Source organism: Heliangelus exortis, chromosome 1 (assembly GCF_036169615.1).
Source record: "Heliangelus exortis chromosome 1, bHelExo1.hap1, whole genome shotgun sequence".
Taxonomy (NCBI): domain Eukaryota; kingdom Metazoa; phylum Chordata; class Aves; order Apodiformes; family Trochilidae; genus Heliangelus; species Heliangelus exortis.
In genome coordinates this window covers 182,456,106-182,478,056 of record NC_092422.1, presented here as the reverse complement: position 1 = coordinate 182,478,056, position 21,951 = coordinate 182,456,106, and the positions used below count along the sequence as shown (strand labels likewise).

Sequence of the window (21,951 nt, the reverse complement as noted above, 5' to 3'; positions counted from 1 at the left end):
ATTTCAGTTTTTTGGTGTGGCTTTCTACTTGTTGTTTGGGGTTTTCTTGTTGTTTTTTAGGACTGTGAGGTCTTACGATTCTGTGCTTTTTTACCTTATTACAGGCTGACACCTCTTGTGCAAACAAAACATGTTTCAGGTCCTGTTTGTTTTAACCTATTAAAACCTTTCACACATTTTTAATGGCATGAAGTAGCCTTGTCCTGTTGAGTCTATATAATTCAGCAGAACACTGGCTGTTTGTGGTCTGCTGATTTGTGTGTAGTTATTAAATGGTAGAAGCTCTTTTCTCATGTCAGTTTACTTCAACCTTTTAGTGTTAGATGTATCTAAAAAAATAAGTAATAACTAAGATTTTACTTTCCCCAGACATCTAATTTTTATACTGGCCTAGATGGCTAAAGTTAGTAGGTGGAGTGATAAGGTCAGGGAATCTTAAACACTGTACATCTTATACTGCAAAGTCTTATGGAGGTGGAATGAAAATTGCATATTAAAGAAATCTTATTTTGCCAACAGTGCAAATTTATGTGCATTATTTCTGAATAAGACACTCAAGCTTTAAGAAAGCTTCTCTATCCCCCAGCCCATCTGTATTCCTCTCCAGTGTAATCACCTACCTCTTATACTGCTTCGTTTTGTTTTTCAGTGACCGGACTGTGAGGATCTGGAAAGCTCGAAATGTGGTAGATGGACAGATCTCAGATACAGGAGATGCAAGTGAAGAGGTTGCCAGTAATTGAAATGATAGGGATAAATTAATATATTGATGAGTTTGAGGTGTGCTCTATGCAGTTTGCTGCATGTTTATTAGGTAAATACTGATGACTGGAATGAACTGAGAAATAAGATTGAACTCTTCTACTAGACCTGCTGTCCTTAAAATATGTACTGTATTTAAGAAAAAATAACTTCTTGGTGTAACATGCTTGTGTCTCAGTGGTCACATATGTATGTCTATATCTTATAGATTAATTTGTGTGCATATGTAACACAGTTTAAATTAACTGGAAATCAGTCTTCTCTAATGACCGCCTCAAAATTATAATCTGGAATATGTAACAAAATTGCTCTGCTGCATTTCACTCACAAGTATGATCAGCTGTTTTGCATTTAGGGTAGCAGGGGAATGATGATTACCCAGGAATAAGCCTTTGCTTACAACACGCAGTTTTAAGATTTTTAAAGGTCACTTACACTGTTGTTAGGAAAACAGAGTGAATAAAAGATGGGAAGAAGCTGTTAATGACACATATATCTGACAGGGCTGTATCCTGCTAATAGTGAATGCCATATGATTTGCGTTAATGAGAGCGTATTATCCTTGTTGACCAAAGTTGTGCAGCTATGTATACCCTGTGCTCAGGACTAGACCTCAAATGCTCGTAAATTGGTACATTTTATTAGTGTTTTGCCTACCTTCTGTAATTACTAGATGTTCTTAATGTCAGGATGGAAATATATCGTAATCTATTTTTCTTATGGATTTGTTTCATCTCATTTTCTTTTTTAAAGCAAAATGTCTTTCCTTTTTACCTAATTTTATATGCTGCTAAATGTATTTTAAATACACTGTTTTGCAAACCTTGGCAGTTACTTTGAGAACTGAACCACGTGTATTGGAAAAAGCTATGTAAATAGGTGGTTGTACAAAGAAAATATCTTATCTTGTGCCTGTATGACTGTTAAAGTTCTTAGAGTGTGGATGTTGAGGGAAGATGTATAATTTACCCAACTGCTCTGAAAATTAATTTGTAAATTCTGCAAATTTTTAAAATTTGTGTAGATTCAGATACAGCGTTTGGATATTGAGGGTTTTTTTGCTGTTTGTTGTTTTGTTTTGGTTCCCACCCCCTCCTTCACCCTCTTCCCCCCAAAAAATATCAGTCTGAAAATCATAGCTTACATAGGTAAACACTTAAATAAAGATGTGAATGTGAACTACTTGTCTTCGTCTTTTTCATTGTATTTGCCTATAAAGAAATCATTTCCCTTGCAAAGGCCCCAAATCTAAAATGCAGAATTTTACACTATGCAGTAGAATAAGTTGCCCATAGGTTGTTCTGATGAGCCATGTCTGTGCTCTTGTTGGCCATTATTTCTGTTTTGGTAGTACTTGGGAACCCTCATACTAAGTACAGTATAGCCTTAAAATGAAACATATGGCTCCTGTTCTTGAGAGATGGCAGTTTATACCTTATTACATATGGTCTGTCAAACAAAGTTCTGATGCCTCTTACTGTTCTTAGAGGAATTCTTTCCTTCTCAGCTCAAAAGAAGGTGAAAACACATACCACTTGTCATTTGAGATTACTGATTTGCTCCAAGTTTTGGCAGGAATGTGTGATGATACATATTGTTAAGCAGCAATCTATAGGTTACTTAAACAGCAGCAATACCAAGAAGTGTTCATCTATCCTGCTTTCTGACTGTTCAGGGAGTGTGCACACACACGAAAAGTGGCCCTTAGCACAGCTTTGAACAAAACTTCATTGGAAAGTGGATTTACAAGACTCATGCTTTGTGTACCTGGTGGAGGGTCCCTGTTCTGCCTGGCCCCATGGGTAAAGGCCCCCACTCTGCCAACCTACACAAGTGGTGGCAACAGCATGGTAACCCAGGGCTGTCATCTGGGAATCCTGGGTTTTAGCATTTCTGTGTTCAAAAGATTTATATGGATATTGTGGTTTGCAACAGCAGGAGGAAAGTCTTCACAACCCTAGGAAAAGACTGCTCCCTGGGCCACATGGTGAGGGGCTGTTGTGGCAGGGGTCTGACTTGATGATGATGCAGTCTGGTGATGCTTGAGCACAGATGTTTTGTTTTACAAAGCTATCAATTGACAGGCACCAACGTATCTTAGATAATGTGTGTATAGAAAGAGCTTAATTTTGATTTTTTCCTCCAGGAAGACATTTTACCTAAACCAGATCTTGCTGTAGAACACAGCTTTACTCTGAAAGTTTCTGCCATCAAGCAATTGGAGCAAAATTGTCTTCTTGTAAAGGTCACATTATCGATGTCTTCTTTTAATGGAGAGTTCTTCAGTTGTTTGTTTTTCTCCAAACTTTTCACTTATACTATAAAACTACATATGTGACAAAAGATAATATGAAACCAGAAAAAGGTAAGCTCTGGGTTTCTGAAGCTGCTTGTTTAAAAAAAAAAAGCCTCTAAAAAATAAAATTTTAAAGTCTCAAGGTTTGAATAGAGAAGTTGAGCCAAGTTTGTGGACAAATTACTGCCTACATCCCATCTTATCTGCTTAGATAGGTTATTAAATACAGGCAAGGTCTTGTGTTGTAATTAATCTAATGAATTCTGAGAAAAATATTTGCAATGTTTCTTATCACATATTGAAACAAGTGTATAAAAGGCTCCACGCTGCTGTCAGAAATCTGCCTTTGACCATGGAGTGGCTCAGGAGCCTCTGTTTGTTGGCTGTTGTGCTGGCAGGTAAATGTTTTGCACTTCTGTTTTGTCACGGGATTAAAAGCGAGATATAAATGTAATAACAGCTATCAGGGGGGACGATCCGTTTACATGGAAAAGGAGAGGATGGGCATGGCTTTAGTTCCACCTGTGGTGACTGTGGGAGGATAACGGGGCTGTCTTGTTCAGATAAAAAACCCAGGCAAAGAGGGCTTTCAGCTCCTGGGCACCAGGGCATGCTGGAGTCAGTGGGACCATTCAATTGCTGGAAGTTACCTTTGCTAGTTTGTGTTCTGCTGAGGCAATTTTTTTACCCCCTTAAACTAGCTTTTTCATTCGTGATATCTTTCTTATAAAGTATTTTGAAAGTATTTTATTGCAAAAAATGAATTGATAAAAGTTTCCCATGAACCTATGCTATGTAAAACGATGCCAAGTTAAAAATCTTCTATAGCATGTTCAGTCACATTTTTGATTTTATAAATGGAAACACTAATGTTGCATTTGATTCCCATTAGGAAAAACAATCAAACAAACAAACAAAAAAACAGCCAAACGAACGAAGAATAATCCAACTTAACAAAACCATAGAAAAAAAACAACCTAATGAAATGTGGTGGGTTTACTCTATATTCTGTGCTTTGCTTGCCAAGGTGTGTACATCTGAGTTCAAGGCAGTGCAAAGCTGCTGGACACAGGAGCCCTGCATCGACTGCAGAGGTGGTGCTTGGTATGGCATTTCTTTAGGCTTAAGGTTCTCAGGATCCAGAGGGCTACAAGAAGCCTTAGCAGTCCTTCCACTTCCCTCAAGAAGCAGGTTTCTGCTCCAGAAGAAATAACTGATGAAATGCAGGAGGATGTTCATATACCTATTATGCTTAGGATGAAAAAGAGGATTAGGATTCAGGGCTTTCCAAAGTGACAGTTAACAGGGTTTGTGAATGCCCATTAAGCCTGTAGATCATGACTGTCCACCCCACAATGTAAAGGTGAAGGCCAAGCTTGCCTGTGTGGCAGCCGGCAAAGGTTAACAGGATTTCTCCTGTTAATTCTTACGTCTCGAAGGTGATAGGAGGAGCTGTGGCAGCAAGGATCGAGCTCTGCTTCAAATCCTGAGTGTCAGACATAAAGGTCAGACCCTCCTGCATCAAAGTAGAGATGAGAGTTTTCTCAAAAGACAAATGTAGATGGCACTCAGTTCCTGCCTTTCTGTATTCCCATTTCATACTTAAAGATCTATTCTAGCATCGCAGCATGATGGCATTTACTAGTGAATCTGCAGGTTTATTCTGTAAATTTTCCTAGTTTATGTAATTATTGCTTGAGCACATCTGCTTGTAAAGTTCTTTATATGGAGAGCCCAGACTGCATTAGCAATCACATTTCAAGCTTTCAACTCACAACAGTCCACATAAAAAAAGAATTTAAAGCAGAAGTATTAGTCATTTTATGGAAAAGAGCAATTATTGTTCCAGAAGATTTAATCTTTGAATATTGCTGTAATGACTAAAATGACATGTTAACTCCAAACTAAGTATGCTGCCTGTGGTATGCCTGCTCTGTTCAAGAATATTTGATAACAGAGCATTTTGTTAGCATGGTGGGGAGCAGGTCTCTGTTCTCCTGGTCTCAGGAGGTTTGCTATGTGCTGGGGAACCACAGGCTTGACCTGCAGTTGCCCAAAGGAAAAGCTTTAGCACCTTACTAAGAGGTTTTTCTCAGGATGATTCTGGGAATGACTAATTTGTGCCTTTTCTTTTATGGCTGGTATCTTCCCTTTACTCATAACCATACTTGTATTAACACAAACTGTTCATACTGGCTATATGTAGTAGTCATACAATGTACAAATGAACCCAAATACAAAATTATAACTATAAAAATACTGACTTTATATATGTATATTGTATGAGTGCATGCTAACTTCACATATTTCTATCTGTATTTGTAGATAATCTCTGTGTATAACATGAGAGATGAAGTATACAGAAAATGTACTGGTTTAATAATGCTAACAGTTTCAATCCTTACTGAAGTACCCCTCCTGTTCAGCTGGCCTCAAGCATTGCTCTCAAGCCTCACCAGCAGTTTGAGCCTGCTGTTTAACTTGCGTTTGAAGCAAGTTTTGTTTCAGCTGAACACCAGCAGCTCTGAGCAGCAAACCCACTGCCTCAGCTTGTAAGAGGAACAGTTGCTCTTGCCTTGGCCGGCATCCTAGTCAAAAGAATGATGCCTACTAGCCCCCGGGTGAGGAAAAAACACAACAACAGAAAAAGAATAACACAAGAAGTTTTCATTGTTTGTGGTTGTTTTGACTGTGGCTCTGCTGCTCTAACTGTCCTCTCCCCACGAGCAGCCCTGGGCGGGTGCCTGGGCTCAGAGCGGGGCTCTCAGTGCCCCGGGGCGCTGGCGGTTCAAGAACGCATCGACTGCCACCCCCAGCCCGGAGCTTCCCAGGAGGTCTGCGAGGCGCGAGGCTGCCGATGGTGCCCCACCAACGTGGGCAACACTCCCTGGTGCTTCTTCCCTGAGGACAGTCCCTATGGATACTCCCTCGGCAGGAGCATCGAGAAGACAGACAACGGCTGGAGGTAAGCGTGCACGGCTCCTCGGGTGATGCAGTGACGCCCGCGGCCACCCCAGGGCAACTCGCCACAGGTCTTCCCCAGGCTGCTTCCCTGCTGCCTGTTCAGCTGGGATCCTGCCCTCACATCACACCACACCACCGGTGAGGAAATCAGGTTCTGGTGCAAGAGGGCCTCCCTTACCCTGAGAGCTGTGTCCCTGGAGACCACGAGGTTGCCCTGCTTCAGTAGCACCTATTTTATCCATTAACAGCAAGGAGAGCCTAAGCCAATCTCAGCGATTATTTCTCTCCATAAGTCAGTGGTTTCTTTTTAAAGAGCTGATGTAGCATAGCTGAGCTGTTCCACCTGGCCTATACCAGGGTGGTTGTGGTGGGCATCAGGGCATTTTCTACCGCAGGGTAATGCTGAACAAGCGCCAGGCCTTGTCCCTCTTTGGAAATGACATTTCCCCAATCATCTTGGAAGTGGAGTTCCAGACAAAGGACAGGCTCCGGTTCAGGGTGAGTATCTGGAGGGGAGGGGAGGAATAACAGAATCATTTAGCCAGTGCAATGCACACTAACAAATAAGCTAATCCGCCACTTTCTTGCCTTGCTTCAGTTTTATGACCCAAACAACAAGCGGTTTGAGGTCCCGCTGAAGATCAACTCCCCTGGGGTTACTGCCAATGAGGCCAACTACGAAGTGGAGCTCACAGAGGACTCCTCGCGCTTCACAGTCAAGAGGAAGAGCACTGGCACTGTGCTGTGAGTATCAGCTCTCACTCACACTGCTTTTTGCAGAAATTAAGCTTGACAGGGCTAGCGCTGTTTCCTCAAACACTAGTGCTTGGGTCTGTGCGACACAGGCTCAGGCACAAACTGGATGTGGCATAAACACAGATTTATGCCTTGTCCCTGGGAAACATTCATTATTAATAGGAGTATGTGGCTGTATAATAGAGAATTGCCTTCCTGCCTGTATGAATGGCTGTTCCAGAAGTCAAATAACTCTTGAGGGTACAGTGGCACAGCTTGGGACACTGGTAGACTCAACTTATGAAAGCAACGAACTAAGGTTTCTGAAATTTGGGATGTTTTGATATGTCAGAAATTAAGCATAATTGTCAGAAATAGAGCACCAAATCCCTTGACACTCTTCAAGAGGTAGGTCTAGGAAACTAAAGCTCAACCTCAGAGGCTATAAGCCTCTAACTGCCACATGTTTCAGTGAATGGCATTTGCGGTTGGGTGGCATTGCGCGTTGGGTTCAGGAAAGGCAGGTCCTGTTTGACCAACCTGGTCTTGTTCTATGACCAGGAGGCCTGCCTAGTGGTTGAGGGCACTAGTGGACTTTAATAAAGCCTTTGACACTGACTCTCACAGCATTCTCCTAGAGAAACTGGCAGCTCATGGCATAGATATGTATACTCTTCATTGGGTTAAAAACTGGTTGCATGGCCAGGCTCAGAGAGCTGTAGTCAACAGAGTTAACTTAACATGCAAGTCCCAGTCAAGGTGCACTCCTGCTAGTTTGAGGATGCTTCAACATGGCTTTAGCAGTTTCTGGCTGTCTGCAGAGACAAATGCCAGTGTTACAGACTGTTCTATCCACTGCATGGCTCAGGCAGGCAAAGGAGATGCACAGAGCATAGAAATACAGGTTGCTTGCAGCAGGCTGTTGTTATGTCTATACTAGCATTTTAATTCAGATCAGCAGCGTATTCTGGCATGAATCTCTTCATTTTACCCAAGTCTTGTGCATTGACTAACCTTGAAGTGGTCCTTAGGAGCACAGAGTAGGTCCCTTCCACATGGCCTTGCCAGGAGGTGTGCTCCAGGAGCACACACCAGGACCACCAGCTGCTAATGTTCTGCTTCAGGGCAAGCCCAAACAAAAGTTGCTGCTGGGTCCTCAGCACCAGTTCTGCTCATCTTGCACCCCACCATTAGTGCCAGAAGGTCACTGGGATCCAAGTAGTTCATTTTATGCATTAGAAAATCAACCCCAAATCAAGGAATTAAAAATTTCAGATCAGATTTCCCCTCTCCCAATAAATTCTGTGTTAAAGAGACTCAAAATATAAGCATAATCTTTCTGAGCAATGCAGGGACGGCTTAACACATGATGCAAGTAAGACAATAAATGGTTTGAGTCTGCAGATGGAACCAACTCACTGGGTTTTTAATTAGCTGCCCATCCTTTTAAATTACAGTCTTGTGGCCTCTCTTTTTAAACACGTCACAGTCAGTTCTGTAAAGTTTTCTTTTTGCAGGCTATGGTAAATGAATGTATTACGCATTCCTCTGATAACAAAAATAATTTAATTCCTCGATAGACTTAACAGCTTTGTGAAAATAGTGGGCTTGTGTTAAAGGCCCAATTTTCTTCTCTTTGTAGTAAGAGATTTTTGTAAAGGCTCATTAATTGGAATAGTGATGCAAAAGATGAATGCATAATGAGACATGGTGAGTGGCTGGCTCATGGACTGTGCCCATTCAGTCCTCTTCATTTTCACCCAAACCCCAAGGGTTTAGCTTCAGTTAGTCAAGGCTCAAACCTGGGACATCCCAGGCACGGAAAGGGTCCAGCCATGAAGCAGATGCAGAATTTGATCTGCTGAGCTGCCACCAGCACAACTCCAGTGAGATGCAGAGGAGCTCAAGTTGGTCCCCACTGAGGAGGTTGCGGAAAGGTACATTTGCTGCCTTGCCAGGGGTCTGGGGGAGCCTTCACCATATATCTGGCAGTGGGGCACTCCTTGTGCCCCCAGATCTGTGCTCTGCAGTGGCACAGGCATGGGGTGCAGCAGTGGTGTGCTGCAAAGCCTGGGGAGGCAGAGGGCAGTCTTGGTTAGCAGCACTGGTGAAGCACACGCCAGCGATGCTCTGCTAGCAGAGCTAGAAATGCTAGAAAAGCATGAAAGCCTGCCTTCAGGCAGGTTCAGGGGCTCTCCTGAAACCAAACCCACCCCAAAAAGAGGAAATTGCAGGAGAATTTAATGCCCAGTTAATGGGCTTTTTTCCTGCAAACAATGGCAGGGCTGCTACTAGAAGTTTCTCTTCAGCAGAGACACAGGTTTTTACATATAGAAAAGGAAATTACATGTTTCCGGGAAATTTTATTTTGAATAAAATTCATGTATTTTGAATGAAATGGCACAGCCAGTACTTATAGATTGAAGGATTGCATCCCAGCAGGGAACCCTTCCTCTCACAAGTGAATAATATTTGGAGTTTAATTCCCTGTGTGAGGAGCAAAAATGCTTCATTTTCATTTGCCTGTCTGTCCCATCAGCATGAGTGAATGCAGATAATCAGGGATACCTCCACAGCCAGACCTAGAGTGGTCTGCAGCCTTCAGAAGAGCTGTGCAGATGGAAATCTGATTTCAAAACAGGAAAGCAGGTTATTTGTCCTGGCCTAAAAGCCATGGGTGGCTGCATTTGCGTGACTGGGGAGAATGAACCTTCAGCAAGCAGCATTACAGGAGCATCCCCACTGGTGGCTGTCTGGGTCCAGGGGAGCACCAGTGGCATCTGGCAGTTAAGTACATTTCCATGTTAGTTCAACCTGCCCAAAGGCAGGTTTGGAGGCATGGGATGAGAGTAAGCATGCTCCATGGCTGCAGCAAGGGCTCAGCAGGAGCTGCAGCAGAGCATTTTCATCATTTCTCCACCACCACCACTCCATGTCCCAGGTGCAGCCTGCAGAGAAGGTGCCATAACACAAATCCTTTCCTTTGGGGTCCCTCCAGAGGTGGGAGCTGCTGCTCCAGTGTACCCAGCACACCTGGGTGCCTCCTGCACTGAGTGGCATAGCTGGTGTCCCCCGTGGCTGGGCCAGGTTAGAGCAGGCTGTGTGGCAAGTGTCCCTTAGATACAGGCAAGCACATGACACCTGGAGGGACTTCAAGATCCCTGTTTTAAGAAGTGAACAGCCATGGCCTTGCTGTTTCAATGAACAAGAACATCAATCATAAGTCCTCATATACACAGAAATACTGTTCAGAACAGGTGATGTGGGAAAATAAAGCCTCTTCAACAGGTGCTGCAGTTGTACTCCTCAGGTGTGGATGGATAATGCACCAAACCAGTTCCAGGTGTTCTGCTAGACCTTTCTAACATCTCTGATGAAGGCTTTTCCATTGCAAAGCAATCCCAATTCCTTGGAAATCTGTTTTACAACATGCTCCTTATGCATCACCAGCAGCTTCACACTACTGGATGGCTCACCCCCCAAAAAAACACCTGAAATCCCTCACAATCCCCACTGTGCTCTGGCACAGCTGACAGACTACGCGGGAAGTGAGCAGCCTCTTTTGAGAGCGGAAACATGGCATGGGTTTGAGATGTTCTTTCCAAGTCCACTCTTGTATTTCCCTCTCCTGCTCTCTGTGGCACAGTCCCTCCTGCTGACAGCCTCTGTCTGACTGGGGTAAAACCCCGGCCCCACTCTCTGCTCCGCTCAGCCCCTCGTGTGCTCCCTGCTCAGGAGCAACGATTTAGTGCCACGTTGCAGGGGAGTGGCAGCAGAGACTTCGAGGCATTTCTGAGTGTGCTTTACAGGTGTTTCACCCATCTGCTGCATGTGAGGAGGTTTTGTCGTGGCCGAGTTAGATCGAAGAGGGAAGGACAGACTCAGGGCTCCGTGTAATCACAGTGGATGGGGGAGAGGAGGGAATTTTGTAACAGGAGAGATGTTAACAGCTGACTGCAAACCTCATGTGGAGAAGTAAGGAGTAAGAACAAAAGCCCAAGTCCTGCTACATTTTTGTCTTGGCCCAAGGTATTCAGGTGACAACTGCTGCTTCATCTGCATGGGAGCAAAAATTACATGGAGTCATGTAAGAAAATGATCCAAGGGCTGCTGGGAAGCTCCACAACCAGGAGCTCTTGGGCTACCTCCTTTTCTTCTCCCACTAATGCCTCTTGGCTTACTCCTTTCTTACCTTCCTCCTTCTTCACCACAGCTCTCCTTTTCTCTGTCCCTTACAGTCCCATCTGCTCCTGCTTCTCTTCTTCACCTTCTCCCATTCTCCTGCTGTTTCACTGGTGGCCAGGGAAGGTCCTTCCCAGTGCCAGCAGCTCTCCAAAGCCACGAGGGTGAAGAGGTGCTACCAAATTTCCATGCTTTTGCTGCTGAGGTTTCAAGGAGGTCAGATGAGACACAGGGGCAGGTAGAGCCCCTGCTCCCATCAAGATCTCAAGCATTTTCTGTTTTGCTGGGGAAAAGCAGAAAACTGAAGCTGAGTTAAGCCTGCAAGTCTTAAATCTAAACCATGAAGGACAGAGGGACTGGTAAATGGGTCTCCTGCTATGGAGGTGAAGCTCCAAAACCACTGGCCTTGAGGAGCTGTGGAGGTGGCCAGAAACCCCTCCCAGCTCCCATGATGCTTGGAAAATACCTGTTCTGGCAAATTGGTGTGATCAGTGGCAAAACATTTTGTCAAGAAATTTGTAATTGCCTTTAGTTTAATAAATCTCCACTCATATTATCCCAGCTGATCTTGCAGCTCTGCCAGTGACACTGTCCCTTCATTGGCCAGGGCCCAACAGTAATGAAAACAGGAGAGAAAATACTGGATTGTAATGAGGTAGTTGAGGGAGCAAAATGGATCCTCTGCATTATTTAGTGGCCTGTGCTCTCCGATTGACCACTGCTCTCATTTCTGCTCCTGCCATAAACATCAGCAACTATTGAAGGAGGTAGTATCAAGTGTGAGTATGAAGGCTTCAAGAAAGCATAGATTTTTCTCAAGAGCACAGTGTAAAAGGCCAGGAACTGTTTGCTTCAAGGCAGCAATAAATATGAAAGACACTGTCATTTTGCAGTGAGTGGTTACTCAGTGGGACTTGTTGCCCCTGGGCAGTACTGACATGGGAAGCTTAGCAGCATGCATATTCATGCATAAAAAAACCCCAAACAACAAACCACAACTATTTTTGTCTCCATATTTTACAACATAAGCTAATTCTATGAAAATAGCCAGAAACTTTCTCCATAAGCAGGTTACTGGAAGGCTGCCTCTGAGTGACATCTTGCAACTTCCTTTGTGATATCTGGCCTGGGCCATTGCTGGAGACAGGCTGCAAAGGGATGGACTATTGATTAGATTCTCCACTTTAATATCCTTTTTCCAACTGACTTTTCCTTCATGATGTCATACTTATAATGGAAGGCAGCACATTCTTGCCAGCCCAGATAAGTGCTCCTCTCTCTCTATTAAGCTTCTGGAATACCTCGTTTGCTATCACACTTGGGAAGATACAGCACAAATAACTGAAATCTAATCAAGATTTGCCCTAATTTCCAAAAGGGCTGCTTCAAAGTTCAGCTGTCTTTTTTATTGATTGTGGTGGTAAGCACAGATGCCACTTACCATGAAGACATTTTTACATAGGCAAAGCTATTAGAATGATTTAGAATGCTGTTGTCTTAAACAGCAATTTTGCTGAAAGCAACAGGAACAAATTGTGTGCATTGTGGATAGCTCGAATTTGCTCCTAGTTTGTAAGAGTCACTGTTATTGTTCTCTAACCACTAAGATTTATGTTATGTAGGCAAGAAGTGTTGTAGTTACATCAGTTATCCAAGAGTTTTTCAGAACAACATTGTATATCCAGCCTCCTATAGGAGATGCCATGATACTATGACTTTGAATACAGAACTTTGTCAATAACTGTAAATATACCCTGCAATTACTTCTTTTAAAAATGTCACATTTGTGGAAGATATGTTGATTCCTTGTGCAGACTTTCTCCTCCTATTTAATAGTTCACTTTAAAAGTAATACTAGCATATAGAAAGTCATTCTTGGTGTGCCTTCTGCAGTCCAGTGGTGCCCTTAAAACTGATAAGGAATATGGCTGTTGTGAGGCAGTAGAAACATTTTTCAGCCAGCTGAGACAGTGGAAAATCATGGAGACATGGGCTCCTAAGATGATGCTCCCCAGCAGCTAAAGTAGGGTGAGTCAGGAGCCAAGTACAGTTGTGGTTCACATGAAAATAAGGCCTATACTCCTCAGTCCCTAAGGTGTTTTACTGCTTTGTAGGCTGACTGTGCAGGCAGCAATAGACAGTGCTCTCTGAAACATTATGCCCAAGCTCTTCTAGGGGGCTTACACCCACTTTTCTGATAGACATGTGAAGTTTCCACATGATTTTGCACACTGATAATACATACAGTGTGTAGTCCCTTTTACCAGACCGCAGTTTGCAAAAGGTCTGGAGGCCAAGAAGAGCAGATGTTGCAGAGGAGGTTTTCTCCAAGCAACTGAGAGGGACAGGCGTACACGCCTTAAAGCAATGAGCTCATGTCTCCTGGATTCATTGCAACAACAAGAAAAAAACAACCCTCTCCCAACATAAAACAATTTTTAGATGTCCAGATAGTCATAGATATGTCCTAGTGATGTATCATGGAAGTGTCCCAAGTCTCCTAGTTCTGGAGGTTTTATAAGACCCCCTTTGTAAGTGCCACCAGCTGCTTGCTCATGGCAGGTGGGTCAGTGGTCCGAGCCATTGCACACACCATGGTTGTTGGTCTCCAATAAATTTCAACAGAGCAAGGTCATCCAACCAGGTTAATCATCATGCCCAGTTCATATTGCAAAGGACTAATGATTGCACATCTGAAAAGCATTTTATACTGCCTTTTCATCATCTGTCTCAAATGTTGTGACAGTGTTAGTCATAATCTACCTTCAACATGAACAGGATGCTTTATCTACCTGCCTACCTACCCACCTTCCTTTAGTGCTGTCTCTCTTGTCCAATGCAGTTACATTTTGTCCTGGTTGAATTCTGGATGTGTGACTAGTTCACTTTCCTACAGACCCTTTCAGACCTGAATAATTCTTTTTTTTGCCTGACACAAGGTTTAAAAATAGAGAGGTTTATTCTTGCGTGTAGTGCACTGTATCTGGAAGAAAATTATGGCTTTTATCAGTTAGGCTTCCTGGAGAGGCAGCAGGCAATGAGCTGGGTAAATGAGTGGGGAGGCCAGTTTGTGTTTCCTCAGGCAGGAGTGTTCCCACCACAGGGTAACTAAAGGGTTGGGACTTAGAGCAGCGAGCCTGAGTGCAGCCAAAGAAAAGGGTTCTCACCTTCACAGTCTTTGCCATATCTTAATGCTGGTGCGGGCTGAATTTTTTACAGTGAACAATTGTTTAGCTGTATTTTTAGGTTTTTTTCAGATTCATTCTGTTGTGCATTGTAGGACTGTCATGGTTTGTAGGACTGTCAGAAGAGAATGAAGCAAATTCCTGTGCACATGGCGTCATGTTATGTTCCCTCCTGTTTTGTTCCTTCTATCTGCTTTAGACCAGCAGGAAGGGAAAGGGGAGAAATAAAACATTTTCTTCTATTGTCTCTGACAGTTTAAGGAATGACAGACAAAAATTTTCATTTAAATGATTGCTTTTTGCCAACAATACACAGGCAAACATATAAACAGCTTACCACAGTCTGCTGCAGAGCAGAAAGGCAGCCGCTTGAGAGTGGAGGCAGAGAGGTGCCTGGGGAAAACCTGTCCAAGCTTTCCTTCAGGTAGAGAAGACAGCATGATGCCCAGAAAAAAGAGAGTCGTTACCAGTCTTTTTATGTCATAGTTAATGCTCTGTTCAGCTCATGGCCATTCTGGCAAGCAGAGGTCTAACGAAAGAGTGATGGCTGGCAGTGGCAGCCCGCAGAAGCAGAGTGTTGGAGAGCTGCAGAGCAGGGCACTGCTTTGGGGATGCCATGCAGAACCTGGGTGTGTGACAGCAGCCTGTGGGAATGTGTGAAGTATTAAACAGTTTCTCCATGCCATTTCAAGCCATGGTAGGCCAGAGGGGTTACTCCTAGGACTGTGGTTTGCATCACCTCAGTGACCCTCCTGGGCAGGGAGAGCGCTGGCTGATTGGATGGAGCACTTTTTCTGCCATGGTAACACTAATTGCTCTCATGATGTAGGATGTCTGTGCCATAATGTGGGTACCATGAATGTAAAAACCCTCCTGTCCTCTGAATAGACGTCACAGAGAATGCTCAATGAGTTAGAACAGATATTTAAGCTCTTCCTAAAGCATTTCCCCTCCAGCATCCTTTGGTTTTTGCACAACCTCATGGTTTGCTCAGAGCAGTGACTGTGCCTGCCTTGGTGCAGAGCAGAGCTATGCAATGTTGCTCCCTGGGACAGAAACATAGCTCCAGAGCCCATCCTTATTCCTACACAGCATCAATCTCTTGCAGAAATGCCTTTGTTAGCAAAGGGCTGCATCTGATTCTCAGGGATATTTTGTGTGCATTAACCTTCCTGTAAGAAAATAACCTTATTCAGTACTGCATGTAGGTGGAGGAAATGATGGAAAGGAGGGAGGGTTGCTGCTAGCAAACAACCAAATCAAGACTTAAATACAAATTCTTACTTTTTCTGCTTATGAGAAGGGCCAAATAGACTTTAGAAAAAAAACATGAACCCTTCAGTACATGTGCTTGACTTACGACTTTACTAGACACTTCAGGGACAGCTTGTGCCTGCTTTTTGCATGGAGAGGCCTTGCAAAGGAGGGTGCCTTGTATGAACCTCTGGGCATCCCTGTGAGTGGCTGTCCTTGCTTCCTCATGCGGAAAGAAGAGCTGCCCAAGGTTGGTGTGGTGGGAGATGGGATGTCCCCCGAGTCCTCCCAGCAGCTGGTACTCATCTTCAAGCAGGGTCGCCAGTGGCATGGGTGGCAGCCAGGGCTCACCAGGGAGGGTGCCACCCTTCGGGGTGGGTGGGGGGGGGAAGGGGTAGCACTGCTCCTGCCAACACAGCCCTGAATTACTGGTCAATTTGATCAACCATTTAATTTGGTCAAAATCATTGACAAAAGACAAATAAAATGGAGAGTTATGCCACTTCTGTGCTCTATGGCTTTGGCTCATTTATTTCAATTAGCTGTAACCAATTCATGGTTAAATAAGGCTCGAGAGGGTGCTATCTAAATGTGATACTCATGGCATACACAGTGCCATTAAAGAAATACTTCTCCACAGCTTGACTATGTTCTCCTCCATCTAGCTTGCAGCTCATTATAACACTAGAGATAGGAAACAGAATGTAACACCTAATTAAAATGTGAGCGTGTGTCCACAGATGATTCAATAGATATAAAGGCATTAAGCTGGTGAGAGAAGCAGTAGAGTCATCGAGATAAAATACCTCGTTCAAGCTGAGTCTGGAGGAAGCTATCCCTCTGCTTTAAGCACCTGCATAAAGTCAGAAGTAACAAGAGTATTTGGGTCTTAATCCAGGAAAACATTAAAAAGTGAAAACTGATAACAACTCTCTGTTGTTCTCATTAAGGATTCCGAACCCCACTGTGTAATAACAATTTTTAGCCTGCCCTGTTGGTTGTCATAGAAATAGCACAAGCAACCACTTATTTTGGTAATAGGATTATAGATAGTGTCTTCTGTTATTTCAGTTGTTCTTTTTAGAATTATACTGATGCATTTTATTGCATAAGTAGATGAGATATCTGCAGCCATTGCAAGGTGTATTTAATGTGTGTTTGGTTAAGCATGTTAGAGGCATGCATAGAACTTAATGTTTTTTATTAATATTGTTACTCTTCAAAATACAGAAAAAATATAAATATCTAAATGTGAGTGTAAGATGATGCACACCAAAGGTAAGCAAACTTATCATGTCTCCTTTCATTTGTTGCAGGTGGGACAGTTCCCTGGTTGATCTGTTTTTCTCCAACCAGTATCTTCAGATCTCAACTACTGTGCCATCCACTTCAGTGTATGGCTTTGGAGAACAAGAGCACCTGTCCTTCAAACACAACATGGACTTTGTTACCTATGGCATGTTTGCCAGGGATCAGGCACCAAGGGTAATGCACTTCATGCAACACTTTGTCCTCACTTGAATCACCAAAGGGAGGTGGCAAGGTAGAGTTTTGCCAAGGGAGCAGGCACCAAGGGTAATGCACTTCATGCAACACTTTGTCCTCACTTGAATCACCAAAGGGAGGTGGCAAGGTAGAGCTTTGCCAAGGGAGCATCTCCCTCTGTGTGGTAACACTACTAATGTGAATCAATGGCAAACACGGAATGTCACAGATTTTGCAGTTGTTGTAAGCTTTAATTAAATGACAAAACCATGAGTCATTTTGAGGGGACTTTGAAACCTTTCATCAGAAGCTTTTTCATGGTGCAGTTAGTTTTCAGAAAAAAAGTATTATGTATGCCAGAATGTTTGTTCAGGGAAGCATTTAATTCCATGCTTGGATCAATCCCTGTTCATCCAAACATGCTGGACTTCAAAAGGACTTATTAGATGTTTGGATAAGTTGGGGTCAGTGATTGATGAGTCTATTCTAACCAGCAAAGCAGTTCTTACCCATGTAAATTTGGAGGGTTTGGAAGGATATGAAAGGTTTAACTGACAGACAAAACCTTACCTTCATGATGAGGCAGAAAAAAATAACTCTTTTCTATCAATTTGACTTCATACCAGTTCAGATGAAAAAAATCCCCAACCTTTCAAAACAAGTCTTTGACTGTGAATGAATTTATTTCCTTGTCTTTGCAAATGTCCCTAGCTGACAAAAACTATGAATAATAGCAATCAAGACATACCTAATGTGCTGCTTATGTTTCAGCCATTTGCCAACCTCTATGGAGTTCACCCTTTCTATATGTGTGTAGAAGATGACTCCAATGCCCACGGTGTTCTCCTTCTGAACTCCAATGCACAAGGTAAAAAGTTACATGGATTCCCCATATGGGCTGCATATAGAAAGATGGTAAATTAGTAAATATATAACATTGTTTTACTGATGACTTTTTCAATGTGGTTCCATAAATGAGGTTCCAGGAATTACTATAAAGTTTTCAAAGAGATTTCATTAGAATGATCATTAAACAAGGTTAAGGTATTTTCAGTGAAAATATATTATTTTTTTAATTATTATTTTAATTTTTTTTTTAATAGATGCACATCCAGGGAAAGAAGAAGGTAGAGGAAATTTCCTCTGGGATTGGCATAACTGTATCAAATCAATTTAAGTTAGTCCTGCATTCTGTCTGTGGAGAATAGTTTTGTGCGTTGCCATGGTCACCTTACTGTATTAATCCAGTGGTATAATTTCAGACAGGGGGAAATCTTCACTCAGTCTATAAAATCAGTTTCCCCTGGTAGACAATGACTTCCAATAAGTAGATTAAAATAATACAGAGGAACCCTAAACACAAGCTTGTGGTTTCTTTTTATATAAATGAAATTGAGACAAATGGATCTGTGCAATCTACTCTGTGTGGGTTCCTGTGATTTACTTCTGCACAATGCCAGTCTAAAAGCAAAGATTACAGAAACAGTGGACAACTCCCAGACTGTGTATAGGTCCTGTTTGCTCATCCAGTCATACCCACGAAGTCACCTCTGCTTGGGCATAGATTTGTGCACCAAAGAGCCCAGTGTGCATACAGATAGCACAGGACAGACCCAACTAGACCAGTTCAGTTGGAAGGAATGTACAGTAGTTACCTAGTCCGACTGCCTGTTTATTTCAGGGCTAACCAAAAGTTAAAGCATGTTAGTAAAGGCATTGTCTAAATGACTCTTAAACACTGACACTGGGGCATTGACCATGTGTCCAGGAGACCTCTTGCATCCAGTGTTTGACCACCTTCTTGGTAAAGGTGTCCAGTTGTTGCCACTCCTGGTGCAGTTTTCAACCATTCCCACACATGGTGCTGAACGGGTTTGCACTGAGAACATGTTTTCCTTTCAGAGGTTACACTGAGTCCAAAACCATCTTTAACTTTCCGGACTATTGGAGGGATCCTTGACTTCTATGTCTTCCTTGGACCAACTCCTGAAAACGTAGTTCAGCAATACACAGAGGTAAGTGAAAAGAACCTATGGCACATGGGGCAGTACCTTCTAATGAACTCTCCTCAGCCATTGCAATGTCCATGGGCAACCTGGCATGTGGGCAAGCATCTGCAAATGTCTGAGTATCTGTCTGAGTATAGCAGACTGGTTGGATGTTCTGTGCACATTTCCAGCCTTTCCTGCAGCATTTCAGTATTGAGAGCAGGATTGTATTTAAGGGGATACACTGATTAGAAAGAAATTTGTCCAAGCTTACTGTTCTCCAGGCCATGATAGTTTTACTATGTGACCATAACTGTATTTTGATTTGGATTGCTTGATAAAAAAACCTAGGCAAAACGCAGGTGGGAATGTTTGGGAATTTTACATCTGCTGGACTTCAGAGATGTTGAATGAACTACAAAGGCTTCAAGCATTTATTTGCCAGTGGAATTGCCTGTTGATTTTGAGGCATCAGCCTTTTTTTTAGTAGTGAAAATCAATGTAGTTGCACTGGAGAGCATAGGTGTGATAAAAATGTATTTACTACTGTCTCAAAGGGTATAGATACTTGCCTTCCAATTGCCCATGCAAATAGTGGCTTCAGAATAGCATAGGCAATTCTTATCCAGACAGGACTGCTCAGAAAAAAAATGTCAGGTAATAGATTTTTCCTGGTCACTAAATGCCAGATGGTGCATTAACTGGGCTCTTGCACAGAAAAAAAAAAAAAAACAAACAAAAAAACCACCTCAGAACCAAGCTCTGTGTGGAAAGAAACCAGCACCAAGCTCACGGAGCAAAGCTTGAGAAGGGGGCATGTCACTGTGAGAAGGGCTGTGGATGCAAGCAGACCCTGATGATTAAGCTGTCACTGGAGATGCTGAGCAGCCTGTGGTGGGACCTGATCTCCTTTTATGATAAGGTGACCAAATTATTGGATGAGGGAAAGGATGTGGATGTTTTCTATCTTGACTTTATATATGGTGTTTGACAACAGTTCCCACTGCATTCTCCAAGAGAAATTGGCTGCTCATGGCTTGGATAGGCATACATTTTGCTGGGTTAAAACCTGGTTGGATAGCTGGGCACAAAGAGTTGTGGTCAATGGAGTGAAATCCAGCTGGATACCAGTCAGGAGTGGTGTTCCCCAGAGTACTGGGGCCACTGCTGTTTAACATCTTTATCAATGATTTAGACTGGAGGATAGAGTGAACCCTTAGTAAATTTGCAGATGACACTAAAGTGGGTGGAAGTGTTGATCTGCTCCAGGGTAGGGAGGATCTATAGACGGATCTAGACAGGCTTGATCAATGGGAGACCTTATTGCTCTCCACAACTACCTTAAAGGAGACTGTAAAGAGATGGGGATTGATCTGTTCAATGAAGTTACAAGTGTTAGGATAAGATGTAATGGCCTCAAGTTGCACCAGAGGAACTTTAGTTTGGATGTTAGGAATAATTTCTTCACTGACAATGTTACCAGACAGTGGAATAGGCTGCCCAAGGCAGTGGTGGATCCACAATCCCTGGAGGTATTTACAAGTTGTATAGACATAGTACTTAGGCATATGGTTTAGTTAAGGATTTGTCAGTGTTAGTTTAATGGTTGAACTCAATTATCTTGAAGCCTTTTACAGCCAAGGTAATTATGTGATCCCTGAGCTGGGCAACCAGAGCTTTCACATGAGATGTTCATGTGCTCTGCCTTCCCCAGTGCTGCCCTGCCAACAGGCCTGAGCTCTGATTGTCAGCAAACATTGTATTTCCTGGCTTTTTGAAGACTGTATCCTAGGCTTACTTTCTTTTAATATGCCTGAAATGAGAACAGAAGCATTGCTTTGGCCCAGGGAGAAAGAGGATTAAGCCACAAAGGATTTATTAGGTCCTCTCCTGGTGTTGGAAGGGAGAAGCAGCCTCATTCATGCTGCAATTTTGGGAAGGCTGGAGCCTTCCCAGGGAAGCAGAGTCTGCTAAACCTGTCTTTGCTGAGCGGAGGTTCAGGTGGTGCCTCCCAAAGGGTTAGGAAGCTGCTGGTGCCCCTAGCAACCCAGAGGAGGAGCCACTGCCTTGTCATTCAAAGGTTTATATCTCTGCACATCCACCACACCAGCCACCTCCAACCCCACTGCCACAGACCAACGAGCAAACTGTGTTTTGAATTTACACATTGCCAATCAAACAAAACCAGCAACGGCACAATCACAAAGAAAAAAAAAGTAAAGTGACCTCTCTGACAGCAGTAGCTGTGATCCCTGTGATGAAAGCACCTATTTGAGGGGAGCTGCTGCAGCAGTACAATGGAGATCAGAGCCATCCCTGGTGTTTGAAGGCAGCATTTCTGTGGCTTAGCAGGTGGCCAGTAGCTGAAAATAAAATGAGAGAGTTCTCACTCCCCAGCTGATGTGTACTGGCAGCTGACTTTCCACCCCTGCCTCTGGAGAAATGGAGCTGGAGTGAAGAAAACAAAGTCAAGGGGATCAGGTGGGTGTCTCCTAACCAGATGTGTCACATGCCAGGACAAAAAAAAACCCTTTTCTGTATTCATCAAGCTTGCACTTGTCTGTCTAGGGAATCTTAAAGAATGCATGGTAGTAATTTCACAGTGAAACAACTTCAGTAAACATCCTGAAATTTCCAGATTGCAAATGTTACAGTTACTGTATTATTAGTTTCTAGGGTAATAATTTGGCTTTTATGTACAAGATTTTTGGGAAGGGGAAGGACATAGTAAATGCTTTATTTTTTAGTTGTATTTTCTGTCACATTGAGAGGATTCTCCTGAGCAGTTATTGCAATGAGGGGAAAGGAGTGGTGTGAACTGTGTCTGCAAGGCACTGCTCAGCAGCATCCCTCAACTCTCCTGGCTGTTAGCATGGATCTCCTCTGGGAAGTGGTGTTTTGGGAGCTCCCAGGCACAGGGGTCCCTGGTGGGGCCAGGCTGCCTGACTGCAATGAGCTCCTTGGGGGAAAGGGACCCACCTCCTGCCAGTGTGGTCATTGTGTGACTGGCCAAACATACTATTTCTGTGTCTAAATCCAGAGCATTAGCCAAACTGAATTTATAGTTTTCTCCTCCAGCTCTTCCTTAAAGAAAGGAAGT

The 21,951-nt window shown here is 43.2% G+C and overlaps 2 protein-coding genes across 15 annotated transcripts in view; both read left to right on the top strand.

Moving 5' to 3' along the window:
- The window catches only part of KIF21A (kinesin family member 21A), an 89,778-nt gene extending 87,837 nt beyond the window's left edge, over positions 1-1,941 (top strand). For 13 of the 14 annotated variants that reach the window (XM_071733886.1, XM_071733883.1, XM_071733892.1 and 10 more), the window contains one exon: positions 650-1,941. In XM_071733886.1, the coding sequence (XP_071589987.1) occupies positions 650-743 (94 nt within the window). In that variant the 3' untranslated portion in view covers positions 744-1,941. The remainder of the gene's footprint in view (positions 1-649) is intronic. The other variant, XM_071733893.1, reaches the window with a different exon arrangement.
- A 1,419-nt stretch (positions 1,942-3,360) lies between these two features.
- The window catches only part of LOC139791536 (sucrase-isomaltase, intestinal-like), a 56,336-nt gene continuing 37,745 nt past the window's right edge, over positions 3,361-21,951 (top strand). Inside the window, exons 1-7 of the mRNA XM_071733878.1 lie at positions 3,361-3,456; positions 5,789-6,023; positions 6,418-6,520; positions 6,621-6,766; positions 16,695-16,863; positions 17,635-17,731; positions 18,766-18,878. Of these exons, the coding sequence (XP_071589979.1) occupies positions 3,411-3,456; positions 5,789-6,023; positions 6,418-6,520; positions 6,621-6,766; positions 16,695-16,863; positions 17,635-17,731; positions 18,766-18,878 (909 nt within the window). The 5' untranslated portion in view covers positions 3,361-3,410. The remainder of the gene's footprint in view (positions 3,457-5,788; positions 6,024-6,417; positions 6,521-6,620; positions 6,767-16,694; positions 16,864-17,634; positions 17,732-18,765; positions 18,879-21,951) is intronic.